Genomic DNA, 19,258 nt, shown 5'->3' with positions numbered 1-19,258 from the left:
CACAGAATAAAGTTACAAAGATTATATATTATATCTTGGGAGGCTACTGTATAGATTATCTTCCATTCAAAAAATCAGTTTCAATTCTCCAATTTGCATTTCAGTTTGAAATGAATATTTTATTAAAAAAAAAAAATCCCCTCTTTACCATGTCGTTGATATACCTTTCCCATTTTCACTTCCATCCAATTTGATGGCCCATTCAAGAGAACCTTTCTATGGAAAAACTAAAGAATTTGTGAAGATGATGAAAACACAAAACTAGACTCCCCCCAAACAAATTATCTTATTGACATTTTTGACCAAAATACAGGCCGACATTACCTAAAGTATACTTTCAGGAATCAATCAATAATGACTGAATTTTTTAGTGGACAATACAAAGAAATCAAAACAGTCATCAACTTAAAGAATAATACTTTGATATTAAAATGGTTTTTTATAGTACTTCAGTTTTGTTTTTAAATATGTCACCTAGGGGACTGACAAATTAGTGCTTTTGATAGAGAATTTTTTCCAAGTGTAGTATTGTTCAGAGTAAAGTATTAAGAATATTGGAATCATATTACATTAAAATATTTGTCCCAATATTGCTTTAACAGAATATTGTATTGTCACTAAGACATACTTGATAGTATAAAATTTTTTTAGCTAGTATACATTTGATTTGTCATTATACTTAGGTTTACAACACAGGCTTTTGGACTGTGCTTTTTTTATTTTATACATATTTTACTATCTGAGTTTATATATAGTATAATGATTTATTCTTTGCAAATATTAAAGTTTTTTGATAAGACTTTCAATTTCCAGTAGATAATGACAGATACCTAAATTCTAATTTCCTCAATAAGGGAGTGAAAAATACCCATAAACTATGCCTAAAGAATAATAAGAAAAGAAGACATTACAAATCTTAATTTACATATAGGCAGAGAAATAAGAGTCTAAACCCAGCAGAATTGGCTCAGGAGAGCACACTGAAATACAGAGTCAGGCAGAAACTAAGTGAAGAAAGGGGAATACAAAAGTCTCCTGGGAATGGTGGAACAAATATTAAATAGGTTTTACCCTCAGAATAAGAGAGTTCCATACTGAGTAAGAAATACTGAGAGCTTGTAAAAGACCTGAATGAACAGAACTTTAGAGAGACAGTAGAAAGTAGTTTGAAAAGTACACAAGACCCCAGATAACAGCCTCAGAAAAGCACTACTTCTTGGAGAGGTTTAGGGAACTTCAAAGGTGAAATTGTCCCTTGGAGGCAGGGAAATAAGAAAGCAGCTAAATATAAGTTCCCTTTACTGATATAAGAGGAAATAGAAGGATCAGAGGCCAAAGGAAAAAAAGGGGGTGCCATATATTTTAAAGAACAAGAGACAACAAAAAGCAAAAAAACCGAAACACTCAAATTTACAAACTCTTTGCAATGTATGAATGAGTCTTTGAACTGAACAACTAAGAAAGCCACTCAAACAAAACTAATTTTTTTTTTGCTCCTAACCAGATTTCTTGGTAATGTTTGTCCACGTCCTGCATGAATAGATAGAAACAAGGAAACTCTACTACCTGCACAAAGACATCATATTAAAAAAAAAAAAAGAAAAGAAAAACAAAAAATATTTTGTAGAGAAAAAGTATGCTAAAATTCTAGTTATGAAATAGAGGATATACACAATGCACCAAAATGAATTTAAAATATTTTAAGTCAGCAATTGAAGATATGAAGATTATAAATTAGGAATTCAAATACGCAATAAAAACTGTACAAGCAGAAGAAAATGCAAAGCAAGAACTAAAAATATCTAGGTAATAAATTCAGAAAGTAATAAAACAAAATCATCTAAAAAATTAAAACCATATTACACACTGCTCACAAGAAATATAGGTTAAAAATGAGATAAGCCAAGAAAATAAAAGGAAATAAAGAGAAAAAAAAGGACCAGAAAGTGATATATATGAAAGATAGTCAAAGAAGTTTCAGCATACATATTATTTCATTCCCTGAAGAAGAAAAACAAACAAATTATATTTAAAATTATAATTCAATAAAATTTCCTGAAATAAAAGAGGAATTGATTTATATATTATATCTGGTAAAACTAACTTATAATAGTCAAATCCAGATATATGTTAATAACAATTTTAGACTAGTCTCCCTTGGTTTGAACAGGAATATGAAGGTCTCCTATTATTAGTTCATTTCTAAAATTTTCTGGGACTCAGAAAATATATCAAAATCACTTACAAAGTACAAATTAAGTAGGTTGATATCAGACTTCTCATTAGCAACATTTGATGGAGGAAAAGAGTGGAACAATACCTATAAGGTTCATGAGGCAATAAAGTGTGAGTCATCTATCTAGGCTGTCCTTCAAGTGCCAAGGCTACAGGTAAATTTTATTGGACATAGAAGAACTCTGAAAATATTTTACCCATGAATATTTCTTGAAGAGAATGAACTTTATCCAAGGTTATGTCTGAGAAACTTTTGCAAAAAGAGTAGTATTGAGCACTGAAAACATTTCATTAAATATTTAAAACTGTAACAAAAGTGACACACTGGGCAAGCTAGAAATATCACAACCAAGCAAAACAGGATGAAAAGAAAGAAAACATTAAATAAGCTCATTGAATGCCTTGTTGGTAATAGACAGTGGTTGAATTATATAATTTAATCTGACAAACTGAATAATAGAAAACAAGGCACACTTAAAAGTGCAAAGATAAGCACTAAAAAATAATAAATATTATTGACTAAAATTTCATGGAGAAAAGTGGAGGAAAAGAGTTACAAGCCAATTTTACTCTTGCTCATAGCGATGAATTAAAATATATTTAAGGAAAGTAGGAATGATTAAGGACATTATATAAAAATTTCTTATAAAGATAAAACCACTAGAAAAAAATGAGAATGTTGCTAAAAAAATAAAATGAAAAAAAATAAAAACAGGATAAAACAAGCAAGTACACATAGTAAAAAAGAACAAAAAATATAGCATAATGAAATACTTTAAGAGAAAAATATTAACATGGAATATATTAGTATTAAGATAAAACATATTAGTTATATCAATAAATGTAATTATCTATTACAGTTATACATTTTAAAAAGTATTATTTTTTTCTTATAAGAAACAAAAGAAAGCCTAACTTGACAACTTATAAAAAAGACACAATTAAAACAAAGACTAAAAGGTGGTTAAAGATGTAACAAGAATATATAAAAAAAAAAAACTGTCATGATTTAAAGTATAGTAGACTTCAGAAAAAAAGATAAATAAAAAAGAAAATGCTTTAGAGTTTTACAAGTTAACTTACAGTAATAATATAAAATGATTTATATGAATATCTATTAAGTGGGAATATCTATGAAATAATACAGCAACAATATTCTTAAAACAAAATTAGAAGATAACAAAAATAAAGAGAAATACTCTAATACTAGAAGACTTTAATGTATTTCTTTTAATCTAAGACATAGGTAGAGGACAGAAAATAAGTAAGGATATAATGACTTAACATAATAATAAGATAGAGTTTTAAAAACAATATTAAATTTTGTAACCTAATATTCTCAAGTATCACCTTGTTTTCATGTTCACATGGATCATTCCTGAAAATTGATCTAACCTTAGTAAATTATAAAAATCGAGAAGAAACTTCAGATTATTTTTCTGAAGGAATTATAACATTGGTACCAGTACCTGAAGAAATTGCATGTATGCAGAAAAAAAAATTATAAATGTCTCCCCAATGCATATTGATGCAAAAAATCTAAATTAATTTTTAACAAAGGAATCCAAAAGCATATTGCAAAATGAAATACCTCATGTTTGAATGTGGTTCCTTCCAGAGATTCAATGATGGTTTCATTTTAGTAAACTCCATTAATAATTTACCACAAAAATAAGAAGACAGAATAGTGCACTCATTTCTACAGATGCTAAAAGGCAATTTACAAATTTCAACACCCATTCTTAATAAATATAAATCAGTAGAAACTTTCTTAAAATTATAAAACACATACAACTCAAGCCACATATTATTTGAATTAATGGAGAACACTAGTGGCATTCACACAAAAAAAATAGAAATAAGGCATGATGTTTACTAACAACTTCTTTTTAATGATACATTGGAGGTAATAGTCAGTACAATTAGACAAGAGAAAACTATCAGATGTATACGGAAAGGAAAATGTAAAGTAATCTCTATTTGATATGATGATAGAATACTTGAAAAACTCTTAAAATCAATACATAAGCTAAGAAAACTAAAATAAGCTTATAACAATGTATAAGCTGTCAACTAAGAAAATTCACTAAGATTATAGGATATAGAATAAACATACTAAAATAATCAGTAGCCTTAAAAATATGAAAGAGAAGATCCTACTTATAATAGCAGCAACAACAACAAAAGTTAAATGTCAAGTAGCATACAATGAGAAAAATTTAAAAACACCCTTAAAAGATACAAAAATTAGACTTAAAAATCAAAATATATACAGAATACAATTTTGTATAGAATGACTCAAAAGCATGAAGATATAAATTTTCCTCAAATTAATTTATAAAATTATTGTGATTTAATAAAAATACCAAAAGGATTTTTGTATCTAGATAAGTCATTTCTAAAGTTCATATAAAATTTTAAGCAAGAAATAACCACAAAGCCTTGAAAATTAATATCAAAGAGAGTATATCGTATCAGATATTAATTGTATATTTAAAATGGTGTGATTCTAGAGGATAAAAATACCAACAGAACAGAATAAAGTTGAGAAATAGACTAAACTACACGAGAAATTTAGCATGTGATAAAAGTAGTATCTCAAATTACTGGTGAAAACAAACACTTTCTAATAAATGAAAAAGTGGAAAGCTGTTGATAAAATGATAAATTAAATTTATACCTTGCATTATAAACCAGGCTAAAACTTAAATGCATCAGAGATCCTAAAATATAAAGCCATACAAGTTCTAGATTGAAAATGAATTTGCTTACAACCTTGGAGCGGTTAAAGTTTTTCTAATATAACTTAAGAATTCAGAATCAACAAGGAAAAAGGTTGATAAATTTAGTTATATTATAAAACAACAACAACAACAACAAAAAACAAAAAAAAGGCTTTCATGAAAAAAAAACAAGATAAAAAAATCATTTGCTGCAGAAGTGATTTGCAACTCATTCTACAATTTGAAAAAGACAAAACAACAACAACAACAAAATACCCATCCGCAATTGAATTGAAAGTATATACAAGAAATGGACAATTGACAGAAATGTTTATAGTGCTTAAATATGAACCTCACTCATAGTAAGAGGAATGCAAACTAAAACTAACAGAGCTATTACTCACCTGTTATAATAACAAAAATCAAGAGATTGACATTCTGTTAGCATGGTTTTGGGGAAAAAGTCTAATACATTGCTTGTGATAGTGTAAAATGGTTCAAAACATAAAGAGGGGAGTTTGGCAGTATCTAAAAAGGTACATATGCAACTACTCTTTGACCCAGGAATCCTTCTTACAGAATCTGCCCTGAAGATACTTTTGTCCAACAATATACGTATACACATATGAAAACATATATGCGCATTCATTTTGGCATTATTTATAATAACCAAAGTTTGGAAGTAACCTAAATGCCCATCAGTAGGGGACTGGTTCAATTTACTATGGTATATACAAGTCAAATGGCTTTCAAAGCAATTATGTAAGGCGTGAAAGTGTAACATCAGCTATGGCTTTTTAAATATAAAATAATTTTACTTCAAATATGAACATATTTTGAGAACTGAGTCAAAATGAAGAATGTATTAAAATTATTACAATAGCAGAATATCAAGAACATTATGTAGATGTTACTTTTACTTACGGTTGACAGTTTTGACTGGTAATATTGGGTTTGCCCTCTCTGGGGAGGTAGCAGTTTCCTCATCCGTCACGTACTCAAAATTAATAATAAACATCATGGCCACACCTTCTTGGTTTTTCACTGGAATTATGTGAGTGTTGCAAATGAAAGTAGATCCTGAGGAGATGAAAGATGAATGTTAGGTGAAAAATATGTCTCCATTTTTAAGTATCAGTAATATTAAAATTTTAATAAAACCCTATAGAATTTTCTTTCTTAAATGGTCACTAAAATTAGATTTACGTTACTTTGATTTTTAATTTCATATTTTTTGCACATATATTTGCTTAAAATATGCAAAAATTTTGCCAGAAACTATTTATAGGCATGTTCAAGTACTACATTATAGAATAACATAATATCAATTCTCATTTGTTTTCATAGTATAGAAAAAGAGACATCCTTTAACTTTCTAGAAAAAACTCTTAGACTTTCCTTATATATTTTGCTTAAATCAGAATCCAAATAAAATATGTGTATAAACAATGAAGATAACTAATTTTGTGTTATTTTGATTTTAGCATTAAAGAAATTATTTTATTTTTCTTATTTAACTTCTTAACATAAAACAGTAAATTATTGGCTCAGTTATACATGTGTTACAATAATTTTTTTGTGTGTGTGTACAAAATTCCCAGTGCCCAAATTACAAAAATTTTATTTGGTTTGTAATCTGTTAGAAATGAGAACAACATTTTGTCTGTATTAAACTGTGTTACTTTAATCCCTTCAACCAAAAAGATGATTTTCGTTTGAAGGGATTAAATTAAAAGCACAATTACAGGTCTACTAAGTTATATTTTATTAGATTCATCTAGAGATGAATGAAGTGATGACTCAGTTTACAACCAATTAGAACCACTCATCCTTGAACAGAAAACCCAAGATCCAAGCTTTGGAGACTATAGCCAAGAATCTGACTTCTTTTAAATCAATTGGTTTCTGATTGCCTTCTTGGATCTGACTTCTAAATCTGAGTATATTCTTAAAGCAGTTTCATCATATTTTTATTCTCTGATTATTTTCTTTTTTGTATTGAGGTATATTTAAAATATAAAATTATATTAGTTCTAGGTGTACAACATAATGATTTAATATTTTTATACATTGTGAAATGATCACCACAGTGTCTAGTTAACATACATCACTATATAGATTTTTTTTTATTATTATTCTTGTGATGAGGACTCTTAAGATCTACTCTCTTAATAACTTTCAAATATGAAAGAGTATTATTAACTGTTGTCAATATATAATTACTATGCTGTACATTACATCCCATAAACGTTTGTACCTTTTGATCCTTTTCCCCTATTTTGTCCATCCCACCTTTTTTCTTTCCAGAAACCACCAATCTGTTCTCTGTATCTATTAGCTTCTTTTTGGTTATCGTTTGTTTTGTTCGTTAGAGTACACATATTATAAGCAAGATCATATAGTATTTGCCTTTCTTGTCTGACTTATTTTACTTAGCATAATCCCCTCAAGGTCTTGAATATTTTTTTAGTCATGGTGACAGAAATCTCATGGGTTAGGGATTTGTTTGGGTTCAAAGTATTGTATTTTTAAAATGCAAAAACTTCAGAAAGAGTCCTTGGTCATTCAAGGAATAGTGTATATTTTGATTGCTTTCTTTTTTCTTTTTCTTTTTTAATTACGGTTGATATTCAATATTATATTAGTTTCAGGTGTAGTAGTTAGACATTTATATAATCTACAAAGTGATCTCCGGATTAGTCTAGAACCCACCTGGCACTATACGTAATTATTACAATATTACTGACTATATTCCCTATGTTGTACTTTATATCCCCATGACTATGTTGTAACCACCAATTTGTGCTTCTTATTCCCTTCACCTTTTTCATCCAACCCTCCCCCTCCTTCTACCTGGAAACCATCAGTTTGTTCTCTCTATCTATGAGTCTGTTTCTGTTTTGTTTGTTTACTTTGTTCCTTAGATTCTACATATAAGTGAGATCATATGGTATTTTGACTTATTTAACTTAACATAATGCCTTCCAGGTTTACCCACATTATTGCAAATGGAAGATTTCATTCTTTTTATTGTGGCGAAGTAATATTCCATTTATACATGTACCACCTCTTCTTTATCCAATCATCTATTGATGGGCACTTAGGTTGCTTCTATATCTTGGCTATTGTAAATGATACTGCATTGAACATAGGGGCACATATATCTTTTTGAATTAGTGTTTTGGATTGCTTCATATAAATACCCCAAGGTGGAATTGCTGGGTTGTAAGGTAGTTCTATTTTTATTTTTTTGAGGAACTTCTAAACTGTTTTCCATAGCGGCTGCACCAATTTGCAATCCCAGTTAACAGTGCATGAGGGTTCCCTTTTCTCCACATTCCCACCAACACTTGCTGATTGCTATAAAAAACAACAACAACAACAACAAAAAAAACAAAAAACAAAAAACAAAAAAACCCCCAAAAACAAAAAACAAAAAAACAACTAGTTGAGACCATCTCAACTCTTGAGCATAGTGATGGTTCAATGTAGAGGCAAGAGCAGGTTAGGAGCAAGGGAGATGTGAGAAAGTGAAAGGGCACCAAAAGGCTGGAGACAGAGGCAATGGCAAATAGCAGAAAGATGTAGCTGGGAGCCCCAACATCCAATGGATGCTTAGTATTCCAAAATTTTGTCCTCTGTTTTCTCTGAGTATTAAAAACAAAATGAGTATGAAAAAACTCTTTCCTTTCTTCTCATCCCTAGAACATGGCTCCTGCTGCCAGAACTGAGAACAAAGGCTACTGCTAATATTGCTATAAACTGAGACATCACAGGTTGAAAGGCTTCTGAGGGTGGGCCTGGAGATCTAATTATTATTTATAAAATTATTTCAGTGGGTGGACATGTTCTAATTTCCACGGAACTGATTTACATTAACACTTTTAGGACATAGGCTTTCTGTTAGTTGGAAAACCATATGTGCTAGTTATGATCCAGATTTTCAAATGTGGATAGCCTCCCAAATTTGAAATGTAGATTTTATTTATAATTAATTTTATATTTTCAACAAATGTGACCATGGTTTTACAAATGTGGGAAAATGTGTTTTAAGAATGACATGCTGTACCTTCACAGTCTTCAGCTACATATTTAATTTATTTAATAAAATAGTTAGCTAGAGCACTTGCCATAGTTTCCATGGTAACAAGTGGATGACTTTAGTAAACAGAAAATAAGCAATTTAAGACTGTTCTATTAGAACTAAAAATAGAAATGCTTCAGGCCAGGCATCACACTATAAATTGGTTAAACGGAGAGTCTGTGGAGATGCTAGAAATAGCCATTATGTATTTTTCTAATGAACAAAGATACATATTGATTTTAACACTTAAAATGACATATCCTGGATTATTTAGAATATCATTGTGAATTTGCATATTTGTTACTTAGCAGTTTAAAATTTTTCGACATTTGAGGTATACTGCTGATTGTAAATGAAAATATAAAGCACAGATTTGTGAGAAATCAATAAATAAAAGATGTAGGGATAGAGATTTAACAGTTTTATAATAGAGCAGAGTAATTTTACTTTTGGTAGTAAGGGGCAAAATCATTTTTTCCAATACTAATGCTTATAAATTTACTGTCTAGTGCCAAAAAATCATAAAATTACAGTGCTTTATAAAAAAGTTCTATCTTCATTGGCTCCAAAGCATACTGAATAAGTGTAATTAATCTGGGAATTACTGCCTACTATCATTGTTTCCTGCATATTTCTATTAAGCAATATATCTCCTCTAAAGTCAACTGAAGACTCACATTTACTTTTTTTTACTCTTTTAGTTTTTGGATTTAATGTCTCCATCAATCTTTCATAGCCTTCTGGAAAGTAGATATTGAAAGAAAATACATGAAATTTAGAAGAGGAGGAGAATCACATATATTTTATAGGGCAAAAACATTTTAGTTTGCATAGTTCTACTCACTCTAAGTTCTACTAACTCTAGGTTAAGATACTACTTTTGTAAAGTAATATTAACCTAAGAAGTCATTACAATGTGCTTTTAAATATTTTTCTTGAATGCAACATTAGGAGCAAGAGAAATGGAAACATAATTCTGCAAACACTAATCTAGCAATGAAGAAAAACAGTCACATTCAATAATGCATAAAAAGAATGAAAAAAATCTAGAAATAAAAAGTTTAGTCCTTGTTAAAACAAATCCTGTATTCAAATGTAATTAATGTTGGTTAACATTATTTACAATAACATTATCCAATAATTATGAAATTATATATGCAATTATATTAATATTATTTAGAATCAGGTTCATTTCCATGTTTTCTCCTGAGTAAAAACGTTCTCAAAGTGGAAAAGAATATTTAGGAGGAACAGTGCTCATTTTAATAAAATGTCTAGAATGCTAATTTTTTAACTGTAGCCACAAAGCAAGTAAACTCAGGGTAATCTGAATAATTATTCCTTTATAAATAAACTAGGAGCATATTGCTAGCTACTTTTTAAAATAAAAGGCCAAAACTCTTCCCTCTGAGCTGCTTTAAAGATGTTTTATTCTACTCTCTGTATTCACAGGGCATTCTTATGTCTCCTGAAATCAAAAAATGTTTATTGAGCACCAAATATTTGGTCAAGCACTGTTCTGGGTTCTCAGATGGTGGTGAGAAGGACAGCAGTAAAACAAACAAACAAACATTCAAACAAACAAACAAAAAAAATGAAGTCCTGTGCTTATGGAGCTTATATCCTCCCGGGGGAGATATAATAAATAAATATATAAGTATCTACTAGGTCAAGTAACTTTAAGTACAAAGAAGAAAGAGAAAGCAAAATAAGGTCATAGATAATAAGCTGTAAGAGAATGCTTCTCCTATAAAATGACGCGTAAGCAAAGACACAAAGGAAGTAATGGAGTCAGCACTGTGGCTCTGTGGTTAAAGAGTGCACCTGGCAGAGAAAACTGCAAGTGAGAAAGCCTTTAGGTAGAAGCACGGTTGTAAGCTCAAGGAACAACATGCCAGCAAGGTAAGAACTGTCCTACTCCATAACCTTTCCTCCTTCTCACCTACCTGCAGGGAAGCAAATAGCAACCAGAGTGTGGAGAGAAGGTAAAGGAGGTTGAAGCTGGCTCCACACGGCATTCTTACCTGAAGCAGGCTGGGAATAGTAATTTTGGAACTAAGGCTGTTTTTACAGTAGAAAGTCACCAGAAGCCTTTATTATCTGAGGGTGACCCAATAAGTCACTGGCATGCAGCAAAACTCAATAATGTGAGCTATTATTTTTGCCTTTTGTTGGAGGGTTTCCAGAGGGGCCATTTAACTCTCAGGTCTCTCTTTGCAATTTACTCCAATCTTTTACCATTCTTGGAACCACAATCTACACTATTTTTTCATATTTCAGGGTACTGAGTGAAGATTATTCTTCTCTGAGCTGAACCGTTTAATGAATGCCTGGAAGTTTTTAGTTCTTTTTTTTTTTCCGGGTGGATTGGCGTGGAGGGGGCTCTTTGAAGATTAAAAAATACCATTAGAGACATGCTCTAGGTAAAAAAAAAAAAAAAAAAAAAAATAGCAACCTCAGAATACAAAGGCCTCATTAAAGAGGCAGCACTGTTGATCTTGTATTAAAAAGTCTATTAGAAAAGCAAAGGGGACTGTTAGGTCTTCAAGAAGGAGAAATGTACCCAGCCAGGAATGACTGCAGCCAAGTGCAGGCACAAGTAAGAAACTAGCAAAATTTGTACTGGCTTCTCTGCATCTATTTCTTTTTATTTCTTTCTTTTAGTATCTCTTCCATCTTCTTTGCTCTCTCCAGGCCTCCAAGGTGAAATATTATAAACTTTTTCTATCAAGGAGGAGCATCATGGGATATGTTAATTTCTCAGAACTGTTAATGACATAACAGATTGCCACTCTCAAGTAAATGATCTCTAAAGTAGCCTCTCTGCAGAAGAAATGTCTTATTGGCATGGATAAGAACTTTCAGATATCCCTCAATTCACTCCCTATAGGTAACTAACTGCCTGTTGATATCAATATCAGCAGAGGGCCATGATGGAGTCCTCAAAGAGGACTAGAAGAAACTTCTCTGACTGGAGAGTTTATCTGACATTGTTTAGTATTTGATTTTTTTAAAATAGATGTTATTCTACTTTTAATAAAAAAGTAAACAAAATAGAGTCTTTATCCTCACTCATAAACCACTTCTAGAATTCTTCCCAGGTTTGAAGAATAATAGAATAGTGAAAATATTCCAGTTAAAACACATTTATAACTAGACTGCAGGCTCCTCAAAAGGCTAGATAATATCAATCTATGCACACAGGCCTCAACACAAAATGAAAACTCAATAAATATTTGCTAAATTAATAATGACTCCTTTTATTTCTCCCTGACAGTGATAGGGTTCATGAAAAGCTATCCACAGGAGGTGACACTCAAGCAGCATTTGTGACTATGGTGGGTAGTAGCCTGCAGTCTTCTGAGTTAAAGGAAGACCTGGGTATTAACCTTGAGAAGTTGTTTAGCTTGTCTGTGTTCTGGCTTCTTTCTCCGTAGATTCCAGATAATAGTATCTGTTCTTTAAAACTTGAGCCATAAATGAGATGATACATTTCTAGTACTGTGTTTAGCACATAGTAAACACTTAATAAATGGAAGCTCTTGGGAATGGAACATTTTAATATAATATAGTAGTTATAGAAACTGTATATGCCAAAAGTGTTACTCTTGTAAGAAGCCAGGAAATACTGGGCCTAAGTTTTTAAGGTCGAGTAGGAGTAAACACGGAGAAGAAGGAAGTTCCATGAAGAAGAAACATGTACACTTCAAACCAATTTCCTTTAACAACCGATTATTCAGAAACCACTATGAGCCAGGCATTGTCCTAAGCACTGGGTGTTGAGCAGGAAACAAAACAGATTCATATCTTTCTCACTAGATTGTATAGTTTACAATCTAGTGGAGTTGAGGGAAACAGAAATAAATAAGTAAAATACATAGTAGATTAAATGGTGAGAGTATCATAGAATATCATGGAGAAAATGAAGAAAGGGGATAGTGAGTGCCAGGACTAGGGGGAAGTTTGGCTGACAAAGAGGAGCTATTAGATGGATTGACGAAAGGAACTTATAGGCTTTGGCTGTTCTAAAGACATGGATACATGAAAATGCTTCATGTTAGTTTATTAAGTGACTAGGTTTAAATAGATTAATAGTATACTAGAGCATATAATATAGCTGGGAAATGATAGATAAGGCGGGAACGGTTGGAAGTCATGTCCTGATGGCTTTCTATGTTCTCGGAATTCAGTTTTTTGGTGTTAGGGATATAGTGAATTGTTTGAAATGTGAGAGTGTCTTCAAAAGTATTTTAGTGTACAGACAGGAAATGGGTGGTTTTAGGTATTAGTGATGTCTTAAAGAAGTAAGTTCAAAAGATATAGGAGCTATTTCTTTGTTTCAGAGACAGAAGGCCAGTTAGAAAAACACATTAATTCTTATACAATGTCACATCAACAAGAACAAATGGAATAGCCAGTTCCATTGAGCACATACAGTCTGCTTGGCTTTGTGGATTGGGCTAAACCTGACTGCTTGCGGAGGCAGGTATTCTAATACTTGCCCATTTCTCTTATTTTATCAGTCACCTGCTTAAGCCCAAAGGAGTCTAGTGAAAGCATACAGGAAGAATTCATGTGAGCTAATAAAAACACTTTACACAGAAACATTATTAACGAAAGGACTGAGCTGTGTATCTGATAATACATTTGGTCTAAAGGAATAACCTTAACGTAATAATCACCAACATAAATAGATTTAACATGACAATCATCAACATAATTTAACATAACAACTGTGAACATATTTAGTTTATGCAGTTGCTGGACTACAGTATCCTTTTGAAATTTCCAGGAGAGATTATAAATACACCTTTCACTTAATAATGAAAACTAATCTAGTTTACACAAATCCGGTTGTCACATTCTTGGTTCTGTGTGGTAGGATTAGCGCTGTTTGAGATGTCAACAGCATGAATGATTTATTTTTAATTGCTTCTAAGTTAAAATGATTTTAAACATTTAGAAAATAGTGAGGCAGTGTCAGTAAGTAGTAGATTCCTGGCTGTTTAGCTCTATGTAGTTTCTGCAGTTGGACAGACCTGGCCCTGCTTTTATTTACTGAGGGGGCTTGGGCAGAATGCTTACTAGTCCCAAGACTTAGCTTCTTCATCTGTAAAATGAGGAAAAGAAGAGACTATCCCATCTGATAGTGTTGTTGGGAAGGTGAAATTGGATAATACACGTAAGGTACTTATCATGAAGCTTAGCTTACAGAAAGTGAGCAATAAATGAGTGTTATTAAGGTGGGAAAAATCAAGTTCTCAACTTGAAACAGTGATTAAACTTCCTTCAAATGTTTGATGTTGAAATCGAGTCATTCAACTCTCATAGAGCTTCAGAAATGAACTCATCAGTTTATCCCCTTGTTTTCATATGAGAAGGTTCATCAAACAGCAATTAGAACAGGATGAGGGCTTAGGAGAGAAAGGATCCTTTTTTCACCTAGTGTTTTAAAATATGTCTCCTTAACTTTTCAGTGACAAAGCCCTTGGTTTATTTCTTGTGTTTCTCATGTCCTTGTGGCTGTCCTATTGCCTTTTAAAAGTATACTATATGCTAGTTAACTTTTTTGATAGCAGAACTCAGCTTCTTTTAGCAAACTCCATAGTCAGTGGAACTTGTTATATAGTAGAAATGTGTGAAACAATCTCTAGTTTTGGATTTGCTCTACGAATACCATAATCAGTATTTAAAAGCACATTTTAGAAAAAAGGGTAATAATAGCAGCTAATGTTTATTGGGTGCCAACCACTGTTCTAATGCCTTTACATGCATTAATATCATTTGCATCTTCTCAAAAAACTTGATGATGGCACCATTAATGTCCTTATTTTGCAGATGAAAAGTAAGCCAGGCACGGTCTCTCCTTTCCCTTGACCTTTGGGCACTTCTTCCCCTTTCCATCACTGGGGAAGAATGCTTGGGTTTCAATTCCTTCATTGTGACAAGACCTTGAATTTCATGAATTTTTAATTAGGTATATTCTAAGAAATTTCTATCTTTTATAAGCCACAGCCTCAGAACTAAAACTCTCCCCATGTCTTTTTGTCTTGCACATTTCTGGGCCTCCTGGCTTTGGCAGAATTCCTTTCTACTGACCCCTGGGAGTCGGGGATCACCATGTACTTGCCCAGCCTGCCCCAAGCCCAAATTTCATTTTAATCCATTCAGTCCTATACTGCCTCATGACCATTCACCATCTCTCCTTTTTATCAGCCTTGGGTTTTCTAAGGATAAAGGTGCTCTACTCTGCTGCCTCTATCCCTGTATATTATCTCTACTACTACTTTTAACAACTACATAATTAAATCATAGCTGCTATTTTCTGAATGTTTTCTATGTGCCTCTTGTTTCTCATGAGAAAATTTTATCTTAAAGTTTTTCAGTAAGCAGTACAATAGGATTTGAACTGAGATCTTCCCAGCTTTTACTCTTTGTCCTACATCAGAAACAGTGAGATGTTAATAGATGTTACTGGAAAGGATTTTCTCTAAGTAATTCAGTTTGGAAAATGTCCTCCTCTAGGAGATGCTCTATGCACGTTATTGTTTTAGATATTTTAAGAAGTTTTGTAAAAACAAGTATGAATACTTTGTTTAATATAGCACTTCCCACATTTATTTTACTCAAATCTTATTTTAGAGAAATTTGTGATAACATCTAGCTCCTTGGAATGTAATTGGAAAATATGGAATTGTGTTATACTCTCTCCCTGTTTCAAAGACACCCTTCTGAGAGAGAGAAAAGTAAATATCATAGGTCAACTAGATGCTTACTGGAGAAAAAGAAACTACAGAAAACAAAGGGCTGGGGCAAGGGTGGAAGAGAAGGGCAAAGGCCAGAATCACCTACTAAATATGTATTTTCTTGGTATTGGTCTTGATTTGAGCTCCCCAAAACCCAACTAGAATAGCATTGTCATATTCGATCACATACCTTGCAGCATGATTTCCCCATAAGCTAGCTCTTGGTTGAAAGGCTATCATGAAATAAAATATGATAGAGTGTTTCACATCCTAGGTCCACTTCATACTATTTGACAGAGATCAGGTTTTAGAACATAAAAGTCTTAATTCAATAAACAGTACTATTCTGCACTAGAAATTACATGAGATAACTCTGACATCTGCATGGAAATATTTTCACTGTTTCTTCAGGAGTCTTTCTTTATTTCAAAGTGTGGGCATATGTAAACTTATAATTGTTGACTCTCATTCCTTTCCATTGACACATTCTGTTAACATTTATGCTCAGGTATTAGGTTCTCTTCATACTTATAAACTTGATTATTGAAAAAAAGCCAATTCAGTAATTTTCTATACTTGATAAATCACTAATAAATTATTTGGGGATTGAAATTAGAAAAAAAAAACTCATACCTTATTTGACTCATAAATCATATTGTCTCTTAAGATGTACTACTGTAATTACCCATTTCCCAGTCCCGGTTTCTATTTAATTTTGGAACTTTTTTGGTTGAATTAGTGTATTGGAACATATGAGGGTTAGAACAAGCTGAGGCAGATTTAAAGTACTGTACTCAATATCCAGGCAAATCACATCTACATTTGAAATCAGGAACTTTGGGGCACGTTTGTGACAATTTTTAATAATTTGTAGTTTTTACACACATGTAAATATTTGGTTATTTGGTTCAGTTGTTTTTTTTCATAAGATATATTTATGTTAGCAGGGCTCAAATATACCTAAAACCAGACCACTCCACTGAACTGCCGTTTGTTCAGGAAAATTGCTCTAACACTGAACTGATTGGACTAAGAGTATGAGTGAATCTGCACATCATCATGGTATGTGCAAACTACTATCAAGGTCAAACACAATTAGAATACTGAGCCATTACTACTGTGTAGATGTTGCTAGTAACTAAGACTATTCCATGTGCATGGTTTGCTCTGTTCCTGGTGTATTCACTATTACTAAAAAGAATTATACATTTTTTGCATTATGTTTACAAATTTTGAGTAGAACACAAGTTACAAATACTGTGAGTTTATTGCATATCTTAGAATGAGTAAAATATATTTTAAATTAATAAAATTTAACCTAAATGTGTTAGGTACCTACTATGTTACAAATTACTGCACCCAAAATTGTAGGAGTTACAAACATGAATAAAACAAGAACCTTTCATCAAAAGAAGAATCCACTCATGAGAGTGTGCTGGAGTGCCTGAGAAGAGAGCAAGTCAGTCTGCTCAGGGACGTGAAAGATTACATGAGGAAGCATCATTTAAACTGGGTCTTAAGTGATTGTGATAGGTAGAAATTGTGGCGCCATTGCATCTGGAGGGAAAAGTATGAGCAATGAAGACACATGGTGACTCTAGGGCAGAATGAGTGGTATATGGCCCCTTCTGGGACAATCAATTTAGTTACCCTTATGCCTGGTATTTCTGATTTTGATAACAACAACAAGAACAAAAAGCTAACTTTAATTATAAACAATTGCTATGTGCTAGTTATGCAGTCTTTTCCATGCTTTATCATATTTAATCTTCTTACAGATTTTAATGAAGTACATATGCCTAAATATCCCTATTTCAGACAAGAGGTCTCTAAGACATGGAAAGAATAATTAACTTCCTCAGGTCACAGAGCTAGCCTGTAGGAGAGCCAAGATTTCAATCGAAATGGTCTAACATTTGCCATGGTCTTCACACAATATAATGAGGCTTTTATTTTTATTATTTATAGATGATCGAAATGACTCTTGTCACACAGAGCTTTATGGTCTTCCAGGGTTTGACTTTGCACACATCTTCAGGATTCTTAGAGATACGATCTACCTCATTCGACTCAAAAAAGCACATTTTAAAACAACAAACAAATCATTGGAAGAGGCTCGGGCCCCAACTGGGAGTCCCCCACAATGAGTACAGACATTCATGGGGTCAAAATTAAGCTCATAAGCCTGTCCAGGACAAAGAGATAGAAGCAGAAAAAGGTAAAATTGAAGGTATTTTTCTAGGTAACTTAGCTCTTTCCTCTTCTCACAAAAATTCTTGTTTGACCACTATGACTTGTAATTTTCATTTTTATTTTTAAGCGCCTAGACTATTTTTGTAGAATAGCAGGGGGAGAAGAAAAAATGTCCTAGAAATGAGGGACAGCAAGGCTTTTTCTTCCCATTGGCAGTGTTAGTGGGGAACACCCTTTCTTAGGTTTTGACATCAGGCTTTGGGGCATGTGGCTACTACAGATGTTCCCTGCTTCCGAAGGCTGCCAGAGGCATGGGCTTTCAGTAGAGGCCTGATGGTAAGTATGCTTTGCAATAGCTCATCTTTCTCTGAAAATACTTTTCCAAATTCAGCTTCACAAAAAGAAGGAATGATGTTTACTTCAAATTCATCCCAACCACATTTATTGTTGCTTTTATATTTGACCCCAACCAAGATTCATGACCTGGCCTAGCAATTTTTCAAGGTAACAGAGTAGTTACTGCTCTTGTCTAGCTATATGCTGACCAACGGAAAAAGATACAGGATGGGGATGATCTGATTTGTGCACACAGTGATGTATGTTTATATGAGGGGCAGGATGTACTTTCTGTGTTTGTGAGAAGCTGTGTAGTGCAGTGGTTAAGTATAAAAAAACTCTCTGGATCAGATTGTCAGAAATTAATTCCTTTACCTGCCACTTTTCAGTGCTTGATCTTGCAATAAATTACTTAACTGCTCTGAGACTTAGTTTCCCCATTTGTAGAATAGTGATGATAATGTTACTTGCTTCATGGTGTTATTGTGAGGACTCAATGACCCAATATCTGCAAAAAGCTTAAACCATACATTGTCATGTATTTTTTAAAAAAGTGGTAGTTATTATTATCATAAGGACATTATCGAAGAATAATTTTGAGTTCTGTAGCCAATAAGTCATTGACTGATAGAGCCAAATATTTTTTAAGTTGGGGGAATGGGGCAAAATGTGCTTATAGTTTACCCATTTTCCTTGTGTGTTTAACTGCTCACCCACACCCCATATTTCTGGTCCTACTGGCATCTAACTATGTGATTGCCTCCCCAGACCTTGACTCTACTTTGTATCTAGTTATAAACTTCTGGGACTCATCCCTTATAAAATTTAGCAGTCCATATATTTATGTAAAGGTCTTGCCTAAGCACTTGACAGAGCTACATGGGGCTTCATTTTCAGATAAGAAAATAAATCTTAGCTCTGGTGTTTGGAAAATTTTGGTA

The 19,258-nt window shown here is 32.4% G+C and overlaps 1 protein-coding gene across 1 annotated transcript in view; it reads right to left on the bottom strand.

Annotated features, from left to right (window-relative positions):
- KCNH7 (potassium voltage-gated channel subfamily H member 7) overlaps nt 1-19,258 on the bottom strand; it is a 415,423-nt gene that overhangs the window by 127,962 nt on the left and 268,203 nt on the right. The window contains exon 3 of the mRNA XM_011358452.1: nt 5,883-6,038. Coding sequence (XP_011356754.1) covers nt 5,883-6,038 — 156 coding nt within the window. The remainder of the gene's footprint in view (nt 1-5,882; nt 6,039-19,258) is intronic.

This window comes from Pteropus vampyrus, unplaced genomic scaffold (assembly GCF_000151845.1).
Source record: "Pteropus vampyrus isolate Shadow unplaced genomic scaffold, Pvam_2.0 Scaffold2, whole genome shotgun sequence".
Taxonomy (NCBI): domain Eukaryota; kingdom Metazoa; phylum Chordata; class Mammalia; order Chiroptera; family Pteropodidae; genus Pteropus; species Pteropus vampyrus.
This window is presented reverse-complemented; position numbering and strand designations above follow the sequence as displayed.